Source organism: Rhopalosiphum maidis, chromosome 3, assembly GCF_003676215.2.
Source record: "Rhopalosiphum maidis isolate BTI-1 chromosome 3, ASM367621v3, whole genome shotgun sequence".
In the NCBI taxonomy this organism is placed as follows: domain Eukaryota; kingdom Metazoa; phylum Arthropoda; class Insecta; order Hemiptera; family Aphididae; genus Rhopalosiphum; species Rhopalosiphum maidis.
In genome coordinates, this window is record NC_040879.1 from 36,349,343 (window position 1) to 36,375,630 (window position 26,288).

At 28.1% G+C, this 26,288-nt stretch overlaps 1 protein-coding gene across 1 annotated transcript in view; it reads right to left on the reverse strand.

Annotated features, from left to right (window-relative positions):
- Positions 1 to 25,485, reverse strand: part of LOC113557326 — a 30,147-nt gene extending 4,662 nt beyond the window's left edge. Inside the window, exons 1-11 of the mRNA XM_026962787.1 lie at positions 25,405 to 25,485; positions 15,389 to 15,570; positions 14,924 to 15,191; positions 9,554 to 9,796; positions 8,346 to 8,420; positions 7,165 to 7,363; positions 5,464 to 5,710; positions 4,183 to 4,379; positions 3,535 to 3,676; positions 1,291 to 1,919; positions 320 to 909 (exon numbers count right to left, since the gene is read on the reverse strand). Of these exons, the coding sequence (XP_026818588.1) occupies positions 320 to 909; positions 1,291 to 1,919; positions 3,535 to 3,676; positions 4,183 to 4,379; positions 5,464 to 5,710; positions 7,165 to 7,363; positions 8,346 to 8,420; positions 9,554 to 9,796; positions 14,924 to 15,191; positions 15,389 to 15,547 (2,749 nt within the window). The 5' untranslated portion in view covers positions 15,548 to 15,570; positions 25,405 to 25,485. The remainder of the gene's footprint in view (positions 1 to 319; positions 910 to 1,290; positions 1,920 to 3,534; positions 3,677 to 4,182; positions 4,380 to 5,463; positions 5,711 to 7,164; positions 7,364 to 8,345; positions 8,421 to 9,553; positions 9,797 to 14,923; positions 15,192 to 15,388; positions 15,571 to 25,404) is intronic.
- Positions 25,486 to 26,288: the final 803 nt, after the last annotated feature.

Sequence of the window (26,288 nt, forward strand, 5' to 3'; positions counted from 1 at the left end):
TCTAGTTGATTACTATAATACCGGTTATGCATTAAACGTTTGAATTTAATGATAAATCATTGTATAAGAATATCAATTCCGAGCAGTGTTCAGCGGCGTGCTAGCTTCTATTTTCTAAGGATATTTTCTAATTTATTTATATGAGTATAAGTTATTTATTTTCTCTGTTGAATATCAATTATTTTAATATTATATCACTTATAAGTGTACAACATAAAATATATTCCCGTTGCTTATATTATGTTTTTATTTTGCATATCATAAGTATAATGACAATACAGAACAACTTTAATTTAAATATATATTATGAAGCGCTTACTCGAAGTCGACCGTAACGGTTTCCGTCGGCAACAATTGGGACACTCGCAAGGTCTTTCGTCGTCGCGTCCCGAGTCCGGCAGCACACTGAACGCCGTCGGTTCGCCTCCGAAGTTTCTACCTCCGACAACGACTCCCACCCCGACATCGCCGTCGCCGTCGACCGTGGTCGACAGTTGTGGCGTGTCCACACGATCCAATACTTCGACTATGGCCCTGCCACTGTTGGGTTGGCCCGTCGTCGGCATTTTGCCGCCCTCGCGGCTCGTCGACCGTGCCGCCACACTTCCTTTTGTCGTCGCACCGGTTTTCGTCACCGTCGAGGTCGTTGCACCACTTTTCGTCACTGATGGGCCATCAGTCGTCAAGCCACCGATTTCCGGTTCTACGGTCGTCAGGATCGTCGTCGGACCGTCGTCTCTTTTGTCGTGATCGCTGTGCGACGTCACTTCCGGTCCAGTCCCCGGCACAAGCTGCTGATCAAAGACGTCTTCGCCGTCCTTAACTTTCTCCTTCTCCGCCGCCTGACCGTCCTTTAATCGGATGTCGTCGCGGTTAGCGTCTTCGTTTTCCGCGGTTGTTTTCGGTTTCCTGTTTATGAAACACGTCATATTATTATTATACAGTAAAATTGATCAACTCGGGACTTATGAATTTAAGGCCATAAACAAAATACGTAGTTCACGATATATTATTGAGTGTATCACACACGATATACTAATATCATATATACATTTAACTACATTCAAACATTTTCCCCTTAAGTTTGACACCGTATGATATAAGATCCTACTGATTTATAGGGCAGTTACATAGCACAGTTGTGAAAATAAAAAATTTAATATTCTTCCGTTTTCAGGACACATCTATAATAAATGCATTGGCATAATAGTGCATAGTGCAGCATCACATTATGCGCATAGAAAACGGGTCGCAGAGTAAAGGACATTTTTTAAAAAGATAAACACTCACTCGCCGTCCTTGTTGTCGAGTTTTCCGGGAGTTGTAGGATTCGTGCCGACGGGTCTGTCGTTACCACCACCGCCGCCGCCGCCGCCGCCGCCCACCTCACCAGACGTCGCTTTAGATGCGACGCCGTCTGCGCGTAACTCTTGTTGTTGGTCGCCGGCAGTATTCGCTTTGGCCGCCGCCTTGTCGCGTCGATGACGACCACCGCCGACGTCATTGTTACCCGCCCTAGTCGCCATCCTGTTACCACGACGCCTGTTCCTCTGCAGTCGTCTGCCGTTACCGCAATGGTCGGCCGCCGCCGCAGCGGCCGAACCGTTTGTCTGTTCTTCGACGCAACCGCCGTCTGCACCGTCATCGTCACCGTCGCCAACATCAACGTCGTCCTCGTCGTCATAGTCGTCGCCGTCACAATCGTCGTTGTCGTCGTCGTCGTCGTAATCGTATTCGTAGTCGTCGTCACCGTCGCCGCCGTAACACATGTCGTTTTCACTGAAACATTCCTTTTGCTCGTTCGCAACGTTCGTCCCCTTTTTTCGATGGGTTTTCGGCAGTGTACCACCGCCGCACGGCTTTCTGTCGTCTCGCGACTTGCCGACCGTTTTCGTCAACACGTTCGCCCTTATGTGCACCTGTGTGGATTATAAAACTCACTGCGTATACAAGCATATTATAAAGCAGGGGCGGCCAAACCGTCGATCGTGTTAGAATTTATTTTTAGGCTACGTACACGAAAATTAATCATAATCATAATCATAATTAACAACATAAAACTTTTTTATGGAAGTCGATCCTCAAAGATGAAGTATATTTTTTAGTAGATCGCGGCCAAAAAAATGTTGGCCGCCCCTGTTATATAGGTCCGAAGGGTCGAGGAAAACTCTGCTAGTAGTCAGATAATTTCACCGATATCATGCTTCTGCAGATGATGCTCGTGGAGAATAATATGCGATTTATAGACGAATCATTTGTTTCTGATGCTGTTGTTAAACGTGTTAAACAAAACGGACCAGATCATTTTATTTTTTTTATATATATATATATATTTTATAATAGTTTCAATTATTTCGGCATTACATTTTTCTTGACGCTCCACACTTTTAAGAGTATAATGCAGTGGTTCCCAACCATTTTAGTTGTGCGGATCACCAATTTTGTTAAAAATCTTTGAGGCCCACTAATGACTAAAAACACACCTATATACGTACGTAATAATATAAATAATATTATTAGGTATATAATTATATTATTATTATTCTTATTATATATATACTTTGGTACAGTACTAATGTTAAAATGATATGGTCCACGGCCCAGTTTCACGCTGCCGGCGGCCCACAAGTGAACGGCATAGCCCATAGCCCATGGGTTGGGAACCGCTGGTATAATGATTATTTAATAATTAATCTACAAATATTACATATGCACGTCGTAATAAGACACAACTAACCAGTAAATACCATTATTTCCTAATATTACGTACCTATTACAGGAGTACGAAATACTCGAAATAATATTCCAAAAAGAAACTAATCGAAATTCAAACAACATTATATTTTAACATTAACTTTTACATTAAAATAAATAGTACCTACCTACTATTTACCTATTACCTATAGGCTATAGTACATATTATTACTTTCAGGCACGTATACAAAAAATAAAATTCGTGGGGGGGTGGTTTGAACCCCCCCTGTATACTTGCCTGATTACTTTGACAAAATATATATTTATAGTTTATACCTATATACCTTCATTTTTGTTTTGATTACTTCATACAGAACTGCGAGTTGAATGTATATAATATAAAATATTTGCACCTACACATTGTTTGATTTTAAATAGTAAGAATATTATATCCAATGTTCATTTCAAATTGAATCTGGGCATCGGTGACCGAGTAATTACAATATTATATAATTTCAAAATTTTCCAATTTTTAGGGAACTTATTAAATTTCCCGGTCAATGACACAATTTTCCAAATTAACATCTTTAACGGTATCATAAATATATACAATATATTACAACATCAACTATGCATAGAATTAAACTTAGATGAGTCGAAGATATAAATTAATGTACGAGATTGCTAACTGTCTGCATCAACTTACACATATTAATAGGTATTCGCACATGTATATTGATAGTTTTCTTACATCATAAAGTTTTTTTTTTTTTTTTATCAAATTTAACTTTCTAAGGAGTGATTTCAACAATATTAAAATAAATAATAATTTTTATTTACTTGAACAACACGACCCTTTGATACTTTGTTAGATTTCGGGCTTTCAACTTTGCGGGAATTGAGTTGTTTTTTTCGGCCACCACCGTTACGATATTTGCGGTTAATCGAATCGGATGAATATGAATTTCTACGAGATTCAATTCTGAAATATAAATATTTATTAGGACATAAATATTGGAACTCTTATTAAACACTGAGATTAATTGATTTTTTGTACAATATTGTTATATTATAAATCAGTATTATGTATAATATCTATATATTATATACGCAGTTTTTGACGTGTCTGCTACTCACAGAGCGTATAATAATATGATAAGTAATATAGTTACTAATTAGTCAAGTTAAAACAAATTGCTCAACTTAATTAACAGTGTTAACTTTAATAGCTTAATTGAAATTTCAATTATAGAAGTATAAATGGTATAGAAATAACTAAAAAAATATAACTAATTAACTATGACCTGTTTAATAAATTTTTTTCTTATATCAATATTTATAATTATATTTAATACATAATTTAATTTTTAATTATCATAAAATATAAAATATAAATTAAAAGTAAAATTAATTTAATTGCATCTGTCAGTTATTTCTGGTTACACTCAAGTATAACATGCTTAATCAAGTAAAACATATGCAACTAACCTTTTAGTTTTAACACGTACAGTAGATTGTTGTTTAGACAACGTTTTATTTAACTTGCTAGTTGGTTTACCACCAAAAAGATTTAAAAACTTCGCTAGATGTCTATTGTTTTTTCGTAGAGCTACATCAAGTGGTGTCATTCGTTCTCCTTTGATTTTCATTACTGGATTAATTGATGCTCCGTTATCTAAGATAATCTACATAAATTATTAAAGATTAAATTGGTTTCAATAAATGTATGTCGGTATATACCATATAACTGCAGAGTGAAAACTGCTTATAATATTGAACATATAATTAAAAATAAACTGTATATTTTTTAACCGAAATTTACATTATAATTTATAATCTCTGTAGATTACAAAGTAAACATATTTTATATTTTTCACTATGTATAAGCAGTTTTATTTTTTAAAATCGACCCAAAATTTGTATTTTGGACAACATATCTTTTGATCATTTTATATTTGGGGAGTGCCTTATAATAAAAACATACGTATAGGTATATATTTTTAAATTAAATCTTTTATTTCAAATTTAAATCTCATAATACTCAGCACATATTTACCTTGTTGGATGTGCATTACACCATTTACACCAGTGTAACTGGTCAGGTTACTGGATTTTAAACAAGGTATATAATTTGTATGGCCATTGATAATATTAAGTTTAAAAAAATAAAATGTGTGAAATGGTTGAATGAAATATATATATATATATATATATATATGACATAATGAGGATAATAAATATTACCATAAATAGTTAACCTACCATGTTATTTTTCGACACAAGTATGTACCTATAATGCCTATACATAACGCCGTGTAACGAATTATATACTTTAAAAAAGACAACTAATATTGTATATTTATTAGTTAAAAAAAATAACTAAATCGAGTTCTTGAAAATTGTTGCTTTATTTTAATATAATTAAACACGATAATATACAAAGACATAAAAAATAACAAACAACCAAGTACAAATTGTTTTCTCGCACGAATGCACATCATTTCTCGTGTGTCTTTACGATTGATGTTCCCAAAGTATAGTATAATACTTTAAGAATATAATTCTTATACGTGGTGATAAATATTATATTATAAAAAATTATTTTATTTATTAAAATTAATTTGGCTTACAGTTTAAATTAACTATCTTGATAATTATTATGTTTTAATCAATAGCTTATAATAAATATAATACGTAAATAAAAATATTAGCGTAGCATTTACCTAGGTACCATTAAGTATAAAAATAAGTTAATATAAATTAGTTTACCTTACTCATTTCCAAATTGTTGTTAAGCGCAGCGATATGCAATGGTCGTTTACCGTCATCATCATAATAGTCTACAGACTCGGGACGCATTGATATCAGCCAAAGTACTAACTCCTTGCGACCCGACCTCACTGCGTCGTGCAATGGATACCCGCCCTTTGAGTTTCGCAGCCATAAATTGGCACTATGTTCAGCTAAAAGTCGGACTGTTTCTAATTGGCCTTTGAATGCACCACAATGAGCTGGCCTTAAATGTAAAAATACAAACACATCCAATTATAATTATTGATGAGAAATGATAATGACTCTACGAATTTAGTGTACACCTCAACAAAAGTTAAATATTGGTGCACCACCTTATGGTGTATCGGAGGGTTCTATTTATTATAATATATGATATTTACTACCTAATAGTTGGAATTTATTAACTGAAATATATTTACACGAATAATGCAATGTAATATTTATCGAGCATATTTTAACCACCAATTTTAAATAATATGAGTATATAACAGAAGTGGTGCATGAATAAAACACATAGGGAGACTGAATAATATTTAAGATAGTGATAAATATTTTATATTATAACACACACTTTATTCATAAACTATGTGTTGTCATTTCTGTATATAATATACTATATGTGTATCAATAGCTTAACTAATTGATTTGCCTAAATATTTGATTAAAAATATATTTTAAAATAACTAGTAATAACGACATAGCAGACAATATAGTTTAAATTACTGTTTACATTAGTAGATATATTATAATATATTTATTATAAAACGATTAAAATATTTTTATTGTATTTATAAAGGATAATTTACTAAGTACAATCACCCATGTTTTTTCTTTAATAATGCATTTATTTAAATTTTGGTTTTTAGAATATTTAACAATAGTCAGAGACCACATATTTTCACGTACTTAGATATTTTTATGCTATTTTTTTAACTGTTCTTTGTTAATAAAAACTTATTTTTTTTCCGAATGAAAATCAATGCTTTTTTTATTGTAAATAAACATAATTTAATTGTAAACACATAATTATTTTCAAAATGATGATACATTTATACCAATATTTTAACGAAAAGTTGCTGAATTGTTAAATTGAATGTGCTAAAAAAGAATATTTAATGCTAATGAGTTTATAAATATTATATACGGGTGTGATAATAATTTAAAAAATGTTAGTAATTAAAATACTACTATACTAAGATTTTATGGTTCTTAAAAATGCACAAGTTTATTAACTATAATAACTCAGTAATAAGTATAGATATATATTAAAATTAATATTACGTTTATAAATATTGATTTAAAACCATTATGAAAAATTATTATTCTTAGTAGATATATAAAGATTAATGGCTCAGAAACTAGTTATTCAAATTTTAGTTTGGATACATCAAGATTTTCAAAATTATTATGTCGAATTTAAAAATATACAAAAAATAAGTGTTGTTCTCATTTGGTAAAAACAAGTTTATGTTGTTAAAAAATACTCCTTAAATGATATAACAAGTTTAAATATCTGAAAATATTATTATGAAGTAAACTTATAATTTTAAAAAAATCAGAATTTTAAGCACGAGTACGATATGTATAATAGTCTTATCGTTATTTATTAAAAAAATTCTAAAAACTATTTTGCCATTTCGCACAATAAGCGCATCGCTGCAATAGTGATCGTCTTACGTTCTTCCTTTGCCGTCCTGTCGATCGGGATTAGCTCCATGTTCCAATAGTATCTCGGTCGCGTCCGCGTGGCCTAATGTCACGGCATAGAAAAGAGCCGAACAACTGTTACTGTCCACCGCGTCGACTTCGCATCCGCACAACGTCAATAGTCCGTCTACGCATTCAACGTGCCCTCGACTGGCTGCACAGTGCAACGCTATTCGACAACGACGAACTCTGATTATTGTTTACAAATTGCACTCATCACGGCTAATTACAGTTGACGACCACCGTATTACGATTATAATAATAATATTCATATAGATCGTCGTGTTGATAATAATATGTAAATGTTTAGATTATATATTATAAGCCACCTGTGATTCACTAATGGTGCTGAACCTATTTTTCGTAAAATAATTTTAATTATATAATATTAACCCTACTAGGTGGGTCCCAAGTCAATAATAACAAAAAATCGCTGATTTCACCATAATATGTTTGTAATTAGAACGTCACCACTATATACGCGTAGGTACTAGGACGGTATTGTAGCTCTATAAAAATCCATCAAATATTCACATTAAAACATTTATACTCAAGATATGAGGTTAAAAACAGAAATTCTATTTTTCAAATTTTTTCAGTCGCGAAGATACAGTTACTTAAACTTTAGGCACGTTGTGTACAAAAATGAACAACTGTGTGAATAAAATAAATTACTGTCAGAATACGTGTAGTCGGCCGTTTAGAATGACACTGAACACTGAGTATAAAATGTGAATATATCAGAGCACTCGTATGGCCGCATATGAACACTATCGATCTTATTTTTTTCCGTAACAATTATTTATCTATAAATAACAAAATAAATTAACGAAAAAATAATCTAATCGGCGATCCTCCATCGCTTCTAAGAAAATCATGCGTTTACGAATAGACAACAACAACATTATATTATGATAACAATTTAAAATAAATTTAAATTAAACAATTTTGGGTTGTATTTTAAATTAAATAAAAACGTCAATGGAAAAAATAATACACACTTATTAATTAATTAAAATATATGTCAAAAAGTATAAAATATGACACATGCAAGTTATGATTAAACTTTAAATAATATGAAATATTAAATAAACTGCAGATACCCAATTCCAAAGTACCTGATTTTTGTGTTCAGATTCGTAAGCAATTACCTGTCAGTCCGTCTTTGTCGTGCGATTCTACATTTGCTCCACCGTTCACCAAAGTTATGATAGCATCCGCACTACCTGTACAAATTATATTAAAACCATTTAATGTAATAATTTAAAACCATAAAGGTTTAGAAATATTCAAAAAAAAAAATACATAATAAAAAACCCAAAAATAATAAAATAAGCAAATTATTAAAAAATTAACTTTTTCTAACTTTAAATAGAAATTTAGAATTTGTTCGTTGATACGTTTATTGGAATACATTTTTTATATTAACTACATTTGCAACTAGTGCGCTATTTTTGTTACATATATTATATTACAAATTTTCCAATAACCGCTAAAATATTTAAAGAATCATAAATTATTTCTATAATATTCTACTATACATATATAATATATTCCTTTAAAATTATTAATTATTAATATTAAATTATAAATAAATAAATAAAATAATATTATTATAATTCATAATTATAATATTGTAAAGTTATAAAATCTACTATATTATAATGAATAATGATTGTCTGTATTGATTGTTGACGTTATATAGGTCATTGATGATCAAGAAAGGGGTACATAGTATAAAACCATAAAATATATATTAATATATTATATTACACTGGCGTCATCAAACGCTGATTAATACTTTAAACTATTGAACTATTCTTTTTATTTTTTATTTATATATTGGTTATAATCCCCCCCCATTTTTTCTCGAAATCTTTTATTGCGTAGGCACATACTTGGGTATGCACTTGGCCATTTCTACCTCCTGGTTAAATGGACAGGCGAGATAGCGACCGTCGTAAATACTTAATACATATTTATACGGTTTTAAATTCGTCTATTTACTTTAATGAAAAAATATAAGCATACAACAATATTAAAAACTATTGGCGATTTCGCGTTATGAGCAATCGCCAATGGAACAGTTTATCTTAATATAGTCAGGAAAGACATAAATTATACCTAAATAATATATTTTTATTAAAATTAATTAATTTCAAGGAGACGTGATGAGACCGGCCAATCCCAAATGTGCTGAAGATTGATCCAACAAGACTTTTCAAACCGACTTTCAAAAGCTCATTATAAACTTGGAAAAATACCTATCCACCCCCACCCCCCTCCAAAAAAAAAAAAAAAAAAAATGAAATTACAACGCCACTGATATACTTTGGCGATGACCGTAAATCTTTTATACCCGCGCTGGCCGCCCACAAAATTGGTTGACGTCCGTGTTTGTCGGTCACGTGAACGTCGGCGCCGAACGACAGTAACAACTGCAACACGCGGACACCGGTGTTTCGCGCGTCGCCCGAACGACACGCTCCGTTGCCGCACATCTGAGCTGCGTAATGGATGGCATATCCGCCGTGAACGTCTGCGGAACTGGTCGTGCCGCCGTGGCTGAGCACTAACTCGAGAGCGTCCACGTCGGCGCATACTGTGAACATAATATAAGAACGGAAAAGTTATCGTGAGACAATCCGTCAACGGAAACGATCATAATAATATTCTAAAACAACTATAATAATGTAAGCAGCAGGGAATCGAGATATATGACGTGTACAATGCCCCAGTGTCACCGAAATAAATTTTTACCTGTATGCCGCATATGGTAATGACTCATCCCACCAACAGTTTTTCCAATACAAACCCTTCGGACCCTATTTCATTTGCATTTTTAATTAAAATAATGTGCGGTACTCGTGTTATATTGTTCTTGTACTAAACTTATAAGCTATATTATTTAAATATACAGAGAGATAAAATACATCATAATATTAGATACCGATTTCAGTGGATGACTATGATATTAAAAATAGATACCATAATATAATATAAAACATGTGAACATATAATAAAGGGATCGGCGCCATTACGATAACTGTATTTTTCATCTGTACAGTAACTCAATTTATTAAGTTTCGTATTGCACTAATATTGTGATGTACTTAACATGTGTCTTGTGTGAAGACTTTTTCAGTACATACTTCCACGACAGTTCTAATAATAATATCGTAGATTATCATAAATCTCGACAGACTATGCATAATATATACTTAGGTACTCTGACATTAATCGAGAAAACGCGGTTGAGCCTTAATCAAACTTCTTAGTATTCTGTTCTGAACCCCCCAAAATTACCACTATCTTCGACTCCATTAGTATGCGCAAAGTCCAATCTGCTAACAAAGTATAAAATATATGTGTGAACCTGGCGGGCGGTGAATAATGGGCTATCATAAAATATTTACCTCAACTTAAAATATTAATTTATTAACAAATATTAGAACTATAGATAACTTCAATCAATATACTGACGAACCTTAGAACGATCTATATACATATATTCGTAGTTTAAGAATAAACTGTAAAATGTTTTAAGTTTTTGTGACAATTGATTAATATTTTTGATATCACAATTAAATTATTAAACCCGATCAATGAAAAATTGTTATTTTATGTTTGAGTAAAAATTTACTAAAAACACTTATAAAATAAATTACGGCTATATTTTCGATATTTTTAACTGCTCGATTTTATCAAAAACTAGTGTTATGTAAATATTTTTGTTTCCCGTCGTTAGTTTTTATCAAATATCAAGAAAAGTACTGAAGGTAATGTAGTTAGGTACATAAGATTTCCCAATGAACCTACTTTACAATATTTTTGTTAGAATTAATAACTAAAATATTTAAGTTTGAAGCATAGTTTTTGCTCCAAAAAATGTCATCATACATAAAAAACAAAAAAAGCATTATATATCTCGATTTTCTATTATTTTAAGCAATAGTTTATAATGACATTTAAAAAATAAATTATCGTTTATTATTAAAAAAAATATCGAAATCATAAAAACTGATTACTGTACAGTGTACACACTACACATTGAAATGTATCACAAACAAATATACAATGTAGAATACATTTGTTGGGCATACTAATAATATATAAGTGTTGTATGCGTATTAGGTACAAGTAAATTTAATCAATTAAATCAAAATAATATTTAAACTATCAATTAAATTATGAAATTATGTTCTTTGTGCTTTCAGTATAATCAGTATATAAATATTAACATCAAAATATTTATGAAGTATCTATACAATACACATATCAATATTTTATAAATATTGATAGTAAAAAATAAAGTAGGATTAATTGAAAAAATAAAAATTTTTAAGTTTTATAACTTACAGCTACAGCTATATGCACAAATAGTTTTATATTTTTTATTAATACTTTTATTACTTTTTTCTATCTTATAAATAGAACATTTCTTGGATTAAATGTGTTTTCAATATGAGAGATACCGGTTCATACAGAAAATTCTTAGGAAATATTTTTAAATATTAATTTAAACCTATATAACGGTAAATTACTATGTAGATATATTTTTAAATGACCCTCCGCAAGATAATGATACACCACGCAATATGTTATAAATTATTTAATAGATATTGATTTTATAAATTGACTGTAAAATAAATATTAATATTTATCAGTGACCCAGTAAGTAACAAAGAAGTTAAAAAATGCATAAGACAGTAGGAATCGTGTGTTCCTCGTTATTGAGTAGGTCACTGTAGGATGTGTTATATTTACATTCAATGATAAATCGTTGCATTCGAAGAACAATTCTAAGTGAAAATGGTCTGTCGCTCGTCAGTATTTATTTCTATGGATATTTTATTACTTGAATATTTTGATGTTATAGTAATTTATATTTTAATTAGTAGGTAATACAATAGGTTCTAAAACCAAATCGTATATAAAATAATATTATTTAATTTTGTATTACCTACTAGCTATTATTAAATTACTAACTTAAAAGTCAATATTCCAATAAATCACGTAGACTGGTATGAATAAGTTCATGGTAGAAATCGCTTAAAATTTATCTTAATATTTTGAAAAATTTATGGTGTCGACGGTCGAGTAAATAATAATGTATATAGACATATAGTGATGTAAACTTTTAGAATTATAAGAAAATATAAATATATCTAATATTCCTAAATAATATTATTTAAAAATTTGAACTTATGCCTATAAAAAATATGCATTTATATTTTTGAGATTTTTTGGTTTCTACACAAAAAAACTATTGCGATAAATCTTTTATTCAATTTTTATGTCTCGGCTATTAAAATTTAAAATTTGTTTGATTATATCTACAAAAATAGTTTAAAAGTATTTGAATTTTAAGAGATACTGCTCCAAAACTTTAAATATGACGTTAGACAATTAAAAATACACATCATTGTAAAATCATTATATTTATTACTCTACTTATAATCTAAAGTTATAAATATTAAAATGGAAAATCTCAAAAAATAATTACAACAAATATATATTATGTATATTTAAATCACATTTTATTTTGTAATTTCGTATTATATTTACAAAAAAAAATGTTTAAATTACTAGCTCGTTATACTTTTGGTATAAACTAAATAATCACTGGAAAGATCTAAAGGCTTTAAATTGAAGTCAAATAGCAACAATTATTATTTTACAAAATATTATGGTGTTTAAATTAATGTATTTTAATAAATAAAAATTGTTCATACCTAAATCATTATTGTATTTGTATTGTATAAAAGTAAAAAGATTATTTCCGACGTGTGGCTCTTTTATCATAATAATATTCAATGTTCATCAAATATATGTACATTTATTATAATGTTATATGCTTCTCTAACAGTTTAATAAATTATTTATTTATTTATTATGCACTTTTATCCGTTTATCTAGTATCTATACTGTTAACGCCGCTAACTTTCGTTTTTATGAGATAAATACAATAAGCATAACAAAATAGAAGAATTCGAGAAGTATATCAATACCAATAATCATAATCATGACGATTTCGTCGCTATGATAAACTTTTAATATGTTGTATTCTTATTTCTTACGCGCATTACCTACACTATTATCAACACGCAGTTGATAAGTTTGCAGTTTGTTTTTCCAATCCCTTAGTATAGAATATTAATATATTGATTTCGAAACAAATTATTAATTGTTGTACGTATGTCCTACAATATAGGACCTATACGATTAAAAAAAAGGTATATATTTTATTATAGTTTTATCGTATTTTAAATAAAAACTTAAAGAAGAATGAATATGAAAGTTTTTTTCATAGTCACGCGATTCCTATAAAACAATTCCAGTTTTTCAAGAGTTATATGTAGCTTAAAATTATTTTTCCCTATACTTTTATGGTCGATTTATTATTAGTTATATGTTTGTTATACTGAATTTTTATTTCAAAGAAATAGATAAGTCTTAACATAAATAGTCATATCAACTTAACTTGATATAGGTACCTAAATGGCATATAATATATAGAATATATATTTTACAAATAATAAATGAATATACATAATTATTGCTCATAAGTTAGTTGTATTTCGACGAATTTATAAGTATATAATCTACAGAAACATATTTTAAGTTATGACGACCTAATAAATGTTATAATGCCACTCGAATTATTTGAACCTCCTTAAATAAATGTGTCACCAACAATAACTATTATTTATTTGTATAAAAAAAGTTTACAAGAACTAAATAAACACTCGACATTTTTTTAAGTACCTATATTAGATATTAGATACCTAAACTTTAAATCATTAGATTTTTTGGTTATAAAATAATTTTGTGTAATTTATTTACAAACCTTGTAGAAATGAAAGTTACCCTTTTTACGTTTTTTTTCAATTTTATTCTAAAAGCTACACCACTTATATTCCTTGACCATTCTATTTAATATTCTATTGTTTTTATAACATGTTTAAAAATATTATATTGTATCACCCAGGGTCCAAATAATGAATACAACGATCAATAGCTATACTTAAGCCGTAAATATCACACTTAGTTGACTTCTAAAAAAAAAAAATTTTTACGTATATTTAACTTAATTCCTAAAACAAAATGGATGATTTCAATTTTCGAGGATATATAGAGCTGCTGCAGGCTGTTGCTTTGTTAACCATTATATCACTGACTATATTACTAGTATATTGTTTATATTCGTAGATAAAAAATATATGCAATTATATTATACCAAGTCCGAGTATTCAAAAAATGTGGAAACTCTTAATTATTACTGTGTCATATTATCATATCGTTTATCAGTCCAAATTAGTGTAATGACCGTTTCAAAATGTATTGAACTCTACTGAACATTACGTATTATTAATGTCTGCAGTGATTATGGGTCTGTTTTATAAGATCGTTTTACGATCACCGATCTCTTTATCGAACCTTTCACTACTTTCATAATTCTCCTATACAACGTGGTTTGATGCGTTACGGACCTTGACTTTTTTAACGGATCATTTTTAAAATATGTCAACTTTATAAATTTGTTCATTTACTATACTACACGGTATATTATAATACTAATAATTACAGTAAATATGAAGATTATATTTTACAAATAAATATAATATATAATATTATGAAACTTATAATGATTATATTATATTTATCATCAATGAAAGTAATAATACTATTAGTTGATTAACGTTTAAGATACCATAATATTATATACCTGTCGCCCAATGTACAGTCGAGTGACCTTCAGCATCTCGTTTATTTGGGTCAGCCTGTCCAGACACGAGCAGAAATCGAACTAACGGCAAATTACCAGCGATTACAGCCAAATGTAGGGCCGTGTGACCATCGTCGTCGGGTATATCGACTATAGATGGATCGGCTTCTAGAAGAAGTTTAGCGCAGTCTGCATCTTCCTCGTCGTTTTCGGCACAATAATGCAACGCTGTCTTAAAAACACTATCTCGTTCTACTACTGTCAATGGCTATTCACAAAAAAAAAAAATTAAACATAAATTAAAGATTAATTTCACCATCAACAGTCTTACACTTAAGCACATCTACTACATTTTAATCACATAATATGATTGTTACATAGTTTTTGTTCACGATTAAAACTATTATTATAATAATATCACATAATTCGTAAATATGATATAATACAATATAAGTTATTATTTACTTTTTCTTCTAGAATAAGTTTGACTTGTTCGGATCGCCCGTACATACATGCTTTCATTAAAGGCGTTAGGCATTTCTCATTGAAAGCGTGAGATGGTGATCCATCAAAATATACTCGCTTTCGAAATTCTGTTGTAGTAGTTGTCCGTAATGTAGCCATAATGAAATCTTACTGTATCCAACCTTAAACAGATTTTTGTTTAAATTTAAAAATATAACTAGTGTATCTGTACACTATAGATTATGAGATTATATGGATAATTCTAATTTATACGAATATCGTGATAATGATTTATTATTGTGTAATCGTTTTATATTGCTACATAATTTAAAGTCTAATCGCAATTGATAATAAATAACAATTATCAATACACTATAGTCTATAATAAAGTATAACTAATAACTAGTAAAAGTTCAATACTGGACGTATAGTATAATTTTTAGCTGTAACACAGATCAGTTAACCAATTAACCATGAACGATAAATAAACGCTATACCTAACTCTAACTGTCTTATTTTAGGTTAAAGAAGAAATATCACCACATATTATACTTACAATCTACAAATACGTAGTAACATTTTCCAGAGTTCACAATTTAAACACCGAAATTCACATCGATAGAATTTTGATTTTTTTTTTTACGTTCTTAATTTACAGAAATATCGTTCGACTATAACACATTATTAATTATCAACATTCATAACAAGTGTCAAATGTACACATGTTTTTTGTGTATAAATTATTCTAACTTCTATGTCTTTACATGGCTCTCAAGAGAAGTTAAACAATTTTATTTAAATATAATATGATAATAAATATCATTGTTATAAACAAGTAGGTAATAAGATAACCATCATTTAAAATACTCATTTTAATATTTTTTAATTAATAATTTATTTTAAAAAGATTTTACTCTTTATTATATGCATAGAATTAACATCATAATAACAAACTTGATTTAGACTTAATTAAAATTAAGATTTTATTTTATTTGTTTTTTAGGATTTGTTGTTATTTGATATACTGTATTGGTATAGTGTGAATTTTTATTTTATATAAATAAGTCATAAACTAATTAGGAAGGAAAATAAATTTAGTTTTAAATAATGTACTTATTATAATATTATTATCCTATTATATTTTTAATTATTTATAAAACTGTTATTCTCATAGCATCATTGGTATCGAATTTAACAAATGAAATACATAGTAATAATTATGTTTACAGTACGTATTTTATACATGTATGATTTGAATTACATACAAATTACAACTTTTAATTAAATAAATAAAAATGTTTCATTACAATACTAGATGAGTATACTATGAGCTTTGTGGTAGTAGATGTAAAACAGAAATATTGCAACCAATTAACAAATAAGTATATACCTATATATCTGTACACCCCCCCCCCCCAAAAAAAAAAAAACATACAAAATACGCCACTGTTTTTAGGGAATTGAAACTTTTACGTATATTTTGAAATTTACTTTACGCAATGACATTTTCAAAATACGTATGTAGATTATTTTAAGATATTATCTTTTCATGCCATGAAACTATTCACGCTGTTTTACACTTTTATGGTAATGTGATATTGATTCAAAAGTTAATAATAATATGGTATAAATATGTGTTATTATTATTATTATTATTAAATACTATAGTAATAATATAATGCAATGTTTTCGGCAAAAATTAAATCCACCTACCGTAATACTAATATCAAGATAAATTACTTTAATAGCAATATCAAAAAACATCATAAAATGTACTAAATGAAGTAAGTTGACTGTCTCCGCTCAAAATCATTTTTCTTTTACAATTATTTATTATTGAATTCAAATTTAACAGACCCATAATGGATTTACTACTAAATTACTATCCACTTACTAAGCACTTCAGTGTCGTGTTTATAGAGCTCCTGTCACTTATTTTATTTGTAGTAACAATTTAATTATGCTTATAATAATTTTACTAACTGATCACCCGACGGGGGCGACCGAGTAACAGCAGTAAAGAATGCACTGACACAACACTGGTCCAAAGACAGAACACGGGCACTCGCTGGACTAGCAGTAGACAGCAGTTTAACGATCGCTTTAGAAAAACATCGTGTAATTTTAATAATTCTAAAGGATCTTATTTTTGTGTCTAAACAAAACATCTTTCTTTCTTTTTAATAAGAACTTTTTTTTCATCTTAAAACGTTACTTAACGTTTGAGTGCCATATACTTAGTACGCATTTAAGATTCAACAACTGGTATAGAATTATTGATTTTATGGTATAATTACATAAAAATTATTCGATTAAAATTGATAATACACTGTTTTTCAATATTTAACACGATATACCTAGTGTTTTAAATTAACATATATTAGCTGTATATATTACAGTTTAAAATACTCGTAAACTTAAAAAAGTACTTAGTTTATAACCAAAAAAAAAATGTCAATTAATTACAAAAAAATTAATTTCTCTATTTATAAAGACGTAAATAGTTTTGATAAATTAAAAACATATTTTAAAATTTGATCGAAAATAATTATTTATATAGTGACAAAACATTTCAAAAACTTCATTAATGGTCTTAAATTTTAGCGTTAATATAGAAAAAATTTTATGAGCGTATAAAATTTAATTTTTTTACGAAATCGCGTAAAACTATAATATTTTACAATTTAAGTATAGGTAATAATATAATATATCCTACTAATTATCCTAGACTGACAAATCAACTCCGTTCAGTATCGTTTTTCGTATGCAATGATACCTGTCATTGCATGCAAATTTAACATATCCATTATAGTGACTTACTCTCCACCTCTACTATACAGCACAGCGATACCCACTTGCCCACCCCAATTTTTTAATATTAAGTATATGAAAAAATCATTAGGTCAAAAATTCGTCAACTACTAAGTATTAGGACACCAAGTCACCTAGTTTTAAAATCAATTATTTTTGTATTTCAAATAAATATATACTTTAGAACGAGAAATCTTAAGAATAATATTTATGAACGACTATAGTTATTATGTATTATATGTATAAAATAATATTATTTACGGTCCATGCATATGAATTTATTGTAATGTTTATTTAATCTGTACTGTTTTTTATTTATTAAAAAAAATTGTTGTTATTTTTTCTTTCTTTAATATTGTACAAGAGTCAAGAATGATAATATTATTGTGTATTAATGTAACTCCCTATCACCACCACAAGCAATACTATGTAAGTATTATTGTAATGTCAATAAAAATCATTAAAAAAACAAAAATAGTACAGACATTTGTGGAGAGAAACATGGTAAATATCTCGTTCGGTGAAAACGAGTTTTGGTGGAAACGGGTAAGTACCATATGAAAAACATAACTTAACCAAACCTTTTTCGTCATTCTTTATGTTTTTAATAAGTATATTTTTTACTGTTTTTAAATTATTAATACCTATCCTAATTCTATCTATGCGTATATTAATTAATTATTTACATAATTAATAACAAATTCATTAAGACACTCGATATTGGTGATATTACCTTACGTCTATATATAAATGCACAGATATAAGCCATAAGGTATATCTTAATACAAACTTGTACATTATTACCAAACTGACACGGCGATGCATATTGATTAAGTAGGTACCTAAATAACTTATTGGAACCTATATATCACCAATACCAATTTCGTTCAATTATACGTAATATAGTGATGAGACCAGATAAATGCTATTATTATGGATTAGATAAAATACTAAGGTCATGAATTTTATCAAAAAACTTCTAAAGATTCAACTCTGCTTAACTCTAATTGCTAATACGTATACGTTATAGGCGTTTGAGAAGTACTTGGGGGTGCTTTTAATAAAAATAAATTCTCAGTTGTAATTTTTTTTTTTAATACAGTCGCAATAACTTGAAGTCGAAGGGAGATAAAAAATTTTCTTCGAGACATCTAACTCGAATTTACATTAATTTATATGTATACCTATAATTTATATTTCTAGGGGAATGAAAAAAAAATTCGAGTTCTCAAGTTTTTCGAGTTACGAGGTTCGAGTTATCGCGGACTCGACTGTATTAAAAAAATGATATATTATTGACAACCGTCGAAGATTTATAAGTATGATAGTAAGTTTGTAACGATTATTTTATTATAATAATTACAATTTTTTTTCAACAATTACCTATCGAAATACTGTATTATATTTAAATATATCAAATATTTTATATTAATGATTTTTACTCTTTTAAGCTTTTTTCATTTTAACATTAGTTATGTTTATTAGATATACCTAAAGTTTGTTGTCGCAAAAAATGAAAAAAAATATGTATAAGCATTTATCAACAGTTACATTTTTATAAAGGGAAGCCATTGAAAAAATTATTGACTGAAAAGCAATAAACAAAATGGAGTATTTATTTGTAAATGCTATATACCTATACACTGGAATATTTATTATATGGACATACTATGGTCTATGACCTTGTCACATGATTATTTGGAAATCGATTATGCACGCAAAAGTTTAGTGTTAATTTTATTCGGACACACAATTACGCGGTATAGTAGACGTTAACCGATGTCTTGAGGTCGAGGTCGAGTGTTTCCGACCCAATTACTATTAAAATAATATTCGGCCAGCCAAAGGTCAATCTTTTTGATTACCATATAATTCGCGTGTAAAAAGACCAAATGCTTGTGGTTGTGATGTTATCCTAAATGGCTAGTTTTGTTATAATATCTAATGTAACATTAACCCGATTTTATTATCGCCTACTTTAGACATTTTCTAGTAATAAAAAGTCTATGCTTTTTTATCAGTTGACCTCATTGTGCCACAAAAAGGACGCCCTACTGAGTCACAGTCACAATAGTATAGTATAATAGCTAGTTTAATAGTTATTTTTACAACTATAGTATTGTTTATTATTAGACAAAAAAAGTTATATTTCAAACAAATCTTAAAAATAAGGTAATGGTTTGAACAGAGTAATGAATCATTTCATTAAAATTAATTCCAGTATAAAGATGTATTTTTTATAAATTCTTGTAATTGTAAAATATACACTATAACCAAAAACTACAGCTGGCTATATTGTATATTTACATAAGAAAATATAAACTTATAAAACGGAAATATTTTTTTAAAATATACCGCCAATACTTTTTTTACAATCCAAATCGGGTAATCCCATAAAACTACAGTTCTAATTTGGTTTTTTTCCATTCGCCGATATCAATAAATTTGTTAAATTTGTATAATTATATCAAACTTGAGTAAAACCCGATACTTTTCATAAAAATCCATATAAAATTTAGGTAATTTTTACACAAATTATATTGAATTAATCTAACCATATATTAGTTTCTTCATTGTTCATTGAAACATTGTACATTTTATTATAATTTATAATAACTAATCTTCTCACGAATAAAAAAAATATAAGAATATGATTTAAAAAATTAACTATACAAAAAATATATACATTTTATACTATCTATATAAGATACATTATGTATAATATATGCTATACACCAAGGATGACAATTAAATATTCAAAAAGTTAAGTTATACATAGCAAGTTAGTAATTTACCCAACTATTGTTTTATAAAAGTAATTTCGAAATTAACGAATACATTTTGAATTTTCTCCATGAAATACAATATTATTAATCAGTTAATTAATTTTAAAGTTATATGTAGCCACGTCAAGTCAATTTAATTCTCTTATATAAACACAATCAATTTTAAATACATTTAGTTTTTTTAAATATCATTGTTTTTTTTATATAAAAACAATCAGAAATATGTTACACATAAGGATAGGTCACTTACCTATTCTGAACACAAGAGCACCAAATTATGGACTACATCTGGTGGTGTTTTATGAACTAATTTTGAATTTCAATAGGAATTAAAATAACCGTATAAATACGAATTGTTGATAATAACCATTTCACTCAAACAATTTACAGTATATTCTTGTTATTCGAATCTTGACAGGAAAAAAAATTAAGATATCAAAAAATTTGAAACATGAGTTTTTATCCAATTGTGTATAAAAACAATAAAATATATAATAAATCAATTTAAAAATAAAATCTGTCATTAAAATTTCTTTTTTATTTCTTTTGACTTCCACGATTTCTTCCAAATTGGATAATGCAAAAAACGTGCCATCTTTTTTACCAATAGTCTCAACCTTTCAACAAAATTTCTTAATATTTTTAAAGCGTGTTTAACTTGTTAAATTGTAACTATATTGTAACTTTCTCTTCATTTTATGTTTTGTCTTCATTCTCATTAGGATTTTCAATAGTTTTTGGATAAAATTTCGTTATCTGTCCATGTTCACAAAATAATATTTGTGTACACGACATAACAAAAAACGATTACACTTTATATCGAGTTGTCGAAAGTAAAACGCTATTGAGTGTAATGATAGTTTCAAAGGATCTCAATTTAGTTCTAGATAGCGATGTTTGACACAACAAAAATCTGATGATTCTACTATATTTTAAATCTCTCAATAATAATAACACTACCGGTCAGCCCAGTTAAACGTTAAAATTTAATGACCAATAATTAATAACTTGTATTATTATTAATGGGATTCTATTCTTATTTGCCTATGTATCATTTTTACTATCTATATATATTTTTATTTTTGTGTATTTATACTTTGACTTATTGAAATTTGGTTTTATAATACTTTGGCAGGCGTCGTTAAAAATAAATTTTTTTAAAAAAAAAAAAAAGTGGAAATGGTTTTTAACTAATTAAGATGTATTCTTCATCCATTGAATTTGTTAGTTTTTACAAATTACAAAAAAAATAAACTTACAACATTAAATTTAGCTTACATTTGCCTATATTAACTTAATTTAATTAGTCAAAAAATGAGCCAATAATTTGCTCTACCTCGCAATATAGGTACCCTAAAACATGAATAAATATACAGGCTAGGCAGTACGTTATAATTTAAATATAATATTTCATTAAATACTTTTTCTCGTAACGTATAGATACAATTTACAAGTGACATTCTCAGTTTTAACTTTATTGGTAAAGTACCTTATACATATTAGGACATTATTTGTATATTACAATTTCTCACAGCTATTACAAAAATAAGAACATTTTTGGATTACCTAATTGTTGTTAATGCCTAAATTACTAGACCTGTTTTTATTATAATATTAGAGGTATTAATATATTACACCTAATTTAACCATGCATTATATTTTTTATTAACATAATAAAACAATTATATAACTTAAAGTTTTGAAGAACTGTTATTTTATTTTTATGAAATCTCATACTTATGACTTGTGAGTATTAAACTACCTACCTATTAAGAGTCTTAAGGTAATTATTTGAACAAAGACGTAAAGTAAAAACACGAACATTCATTAAAAACGATAACGAAGTTAATTAAACGTGTTTAAAAAACTGTTTTAACAATTAAAATACAAATAAATCATTTTTGGATAGATAAAGATACTATAAAAAATGTATATGAAAAATATTGGTAATTTATACAATTACAAAATATTTAGTTCTTCGTTTTTATAAATTTTACAAAATTAAAAATGAAACATTTAAGTAGATACCTACATAAATAATTTAATACAATTTTTCAAAGCTTATAAATTCTTCTTTATATGTAAGTCTTATTCATAACAAAAGAGAATTTACGTATTATGCATTTAGAAATTTCTGTACCTTTATTATTTTTCTGCCTATATTCCAAAGTAATCATAGAAAATTACAAAATACTGTTATAACTATGACTTATTAGTAGATTGTAGAATATATCTTACAAACTACGGATGTTTTTATATAATAAAAAAAAAATAAGTTTCCCAATTACTTATATAGTAATACCTTAGCATACAAAACACAACAACAAATTTATAATTTAGGAGGTACCAATAATTTGCTAAATATCGATGTATCGAAATGTACGTAAATCGCAATATATATATATATATATAAACTTATGCCTGGTTGCACCATACTTATCGTTATCTATCAGTAAGTTATTTTTTCCTACGTTCAATTTTAATCAATATATGTATAAGGTACTGAACATCTGAATTCACTCAACAATATAAATGTGCTACCACTGGCTTAGAAACATATAACAAATGTTTAATATATAATAATTTATTTCGAAGTTAATGATTATTAACAATCTAAAAATCGAACTACCTGCTGTGTTTTATCTATTGCTTTAATGTTTTGTGTTGTTTTTATATATTTTAAAGACAATAACCTATAACAGTTTTTAGTAAATATCATGTAAAAAATTAACAATATATTAGGTAACGGATAAAAGTATTTATATTTCAAAAATTAATAAACTTACAGGTCAAAACTTTAAAAAAAATGTCTTATTAGTAATTTAAAAATTTGCTATTAGAATTGTCTTCATTTATAGATATTTAATCAATGGAAAAATTGAAAAACGGTAAATTTATATCAAAATTAAGATATTTTATACATTTTCTCTAAATAATGAGTTTTGAATTTTAATATATTTTTCATAAAATAAAATCGCAACTTTTTTTTAAAAAAAAATCAAGAAATTTGAATAATGAATTTTTTATACATAAACAGGTAAATTTAAAAGATACCCGACGAATTTTAATTTTTAATCAAGAGCTGATAGATTTTTTTCAACTTATTTTATATTTCAGAAAACTATTATGAAAATCATTTGATTGTCACTTAATGATAAGCAGAAATATAAATAGGAAAAGGTGTATTAACTCGTTGAGTCATGTTGTACGTGTTTATCGTGTGGAGCCGCGCCAAAACTTGATCGACGTCGATCGACTACAACGTGTCGACACTCGACACCGATCTCTGCTAAATAAAATTATTTTCTGTTTAATGATCATCTACCAAGGGTATATAACATTATATTAATTTGAGTAATTAATTCAGTACTCAGTTGAGAGTGAAATTTTACGGAATTACTTAAACTATTTTTTATTTATTCATAAATGTAATATATTTTCTTAATAAATACCTTAAACCTCATTACTCAACTACCGATGAATACGTTTCAAAAACAAGAAAAAAAATACGAATGTTATATGCATAATACATATTTTATAAATGAAATAAACAATACACCGGTGAATATCTACACGTAGAAGCAGTATACTCTACAATGTCTTCATATTCGTCCAATCTACTAAGTTCTACAAATTATCATACTTAGATTTTTTGCTGTTATTTTCTGATTAGATGTGTCTACATTTTATACTTTATTCTTATAATAAAATTGATATTTTATATTTACATATAAATATCAAGTGAACTTGAACTTTTAATACTCAATGTGTTGTTTTTATGTTTGCAAATATTTTATTATATCTATGACAATTATTAGGATTGGAGGGGTTGCAAAAACATCTCCCTTCCCCTCCCCGGTATGGATTTAGTGTTTATTCTATTTGTTTTTTGCAGCATCAGAAATTAATGCACTTTTAGTATGAGGGCGTCCCTGCGTTAAGTATACTCGTATAATATCAAACATATTAACATGAATGAAATATACGTTATGTCTGATCTTCATATTAGGTACTTATTATAATAGGATTTGGATATGACCAGGAGCGAATAGTGTCCATGACCTCAAAATTTTACTGAAAATAATACGTCTAATTTTTAAAAAAAGTTTTCCATTACTATATTTAATGAAAATACTATCGATTTTCACCCCGTTATAGTTTTCTTTCCTAGTCTGGATGAAAGAATCATTTTTGCGGTTTTGCGAGCGAGGCGAGCTGCTCTTTTTGGTGTAGCACTTGAATTTGTGTAATTTAAAAGTGAGATCTTTTAAATATTTTCTCCCGCAACAAACAAATTTACAAAACGTCTATGTCCCTCCCTCCCCCATATACTAGTGCAATCCTCTTAAATGGCAAACAAATATAATAAGTATCTACCGAAAATCGAAATACGGTGCTAATTGAAATAATATTACGTACCTCCGACGAATGACCAACATCAGCTGATTGGTCTGTATGTTATGTTGCGTGCAAACGGCAAGACGTTTGCTTACCGATGGCACATGACCGACTGCGGCTTGTGCTTGCTGGCTGTAGTATAATGTCTTTGCGAGCGTTTTGTCGAAACGGTCTGAGCTGCGTGTCGTCAAGACAACCCAAACACACGAACGCGAAACGAAACACGATATATTATTATTATTATTGTGTGCGATATTCGTTTAAAATCACCATCGACGTTTGGCAAGCGCGTATAAATATATGTAAGTATGCGGTTTCGGAATACGCGATATCGTGATTAAAATATAGTGACTGTATTAATGCATTATTAATAGTATATTATTTATTATATTATATTAAAATTGCATTGCTGTATTATAATGTTAGCCCGACGTTAGATTTAGATTTAATTTTGATGTCCAAACACAAATCATGTACCCATAACAAGGCCGTAACTGAAAACGAATTTCCTGCGGGGGAAGAGGTTGCGATAGGTATATATATATATATTTTTTAAATATTTATTCAAAATATAAAAGTATTCTCGATCAATAGCTTGTATTATTATTTAGTATTAACTGCTAAAATTGTTGTTCTTGTTGAATTTCGGTAGGGGTCCGGACATCAGCTAGACACTAGTACTTTACTCTTATGGCCTGGTCGAATGACGAATAATAAACGTGTGTTAAAATTCAACTAGTCAAAGCCTAGTTACAGTGGTAAAATAGTTATCAGTTATCGACAATTGTGACATTTTACACTGACTTACTATCAACCTAGTTTAAAATACGCCTATCAAATAATATGATCAAATCTCGACTTATTATCTATTTTGGAATTTTGGATAGGATATTGTTTATTAGCCA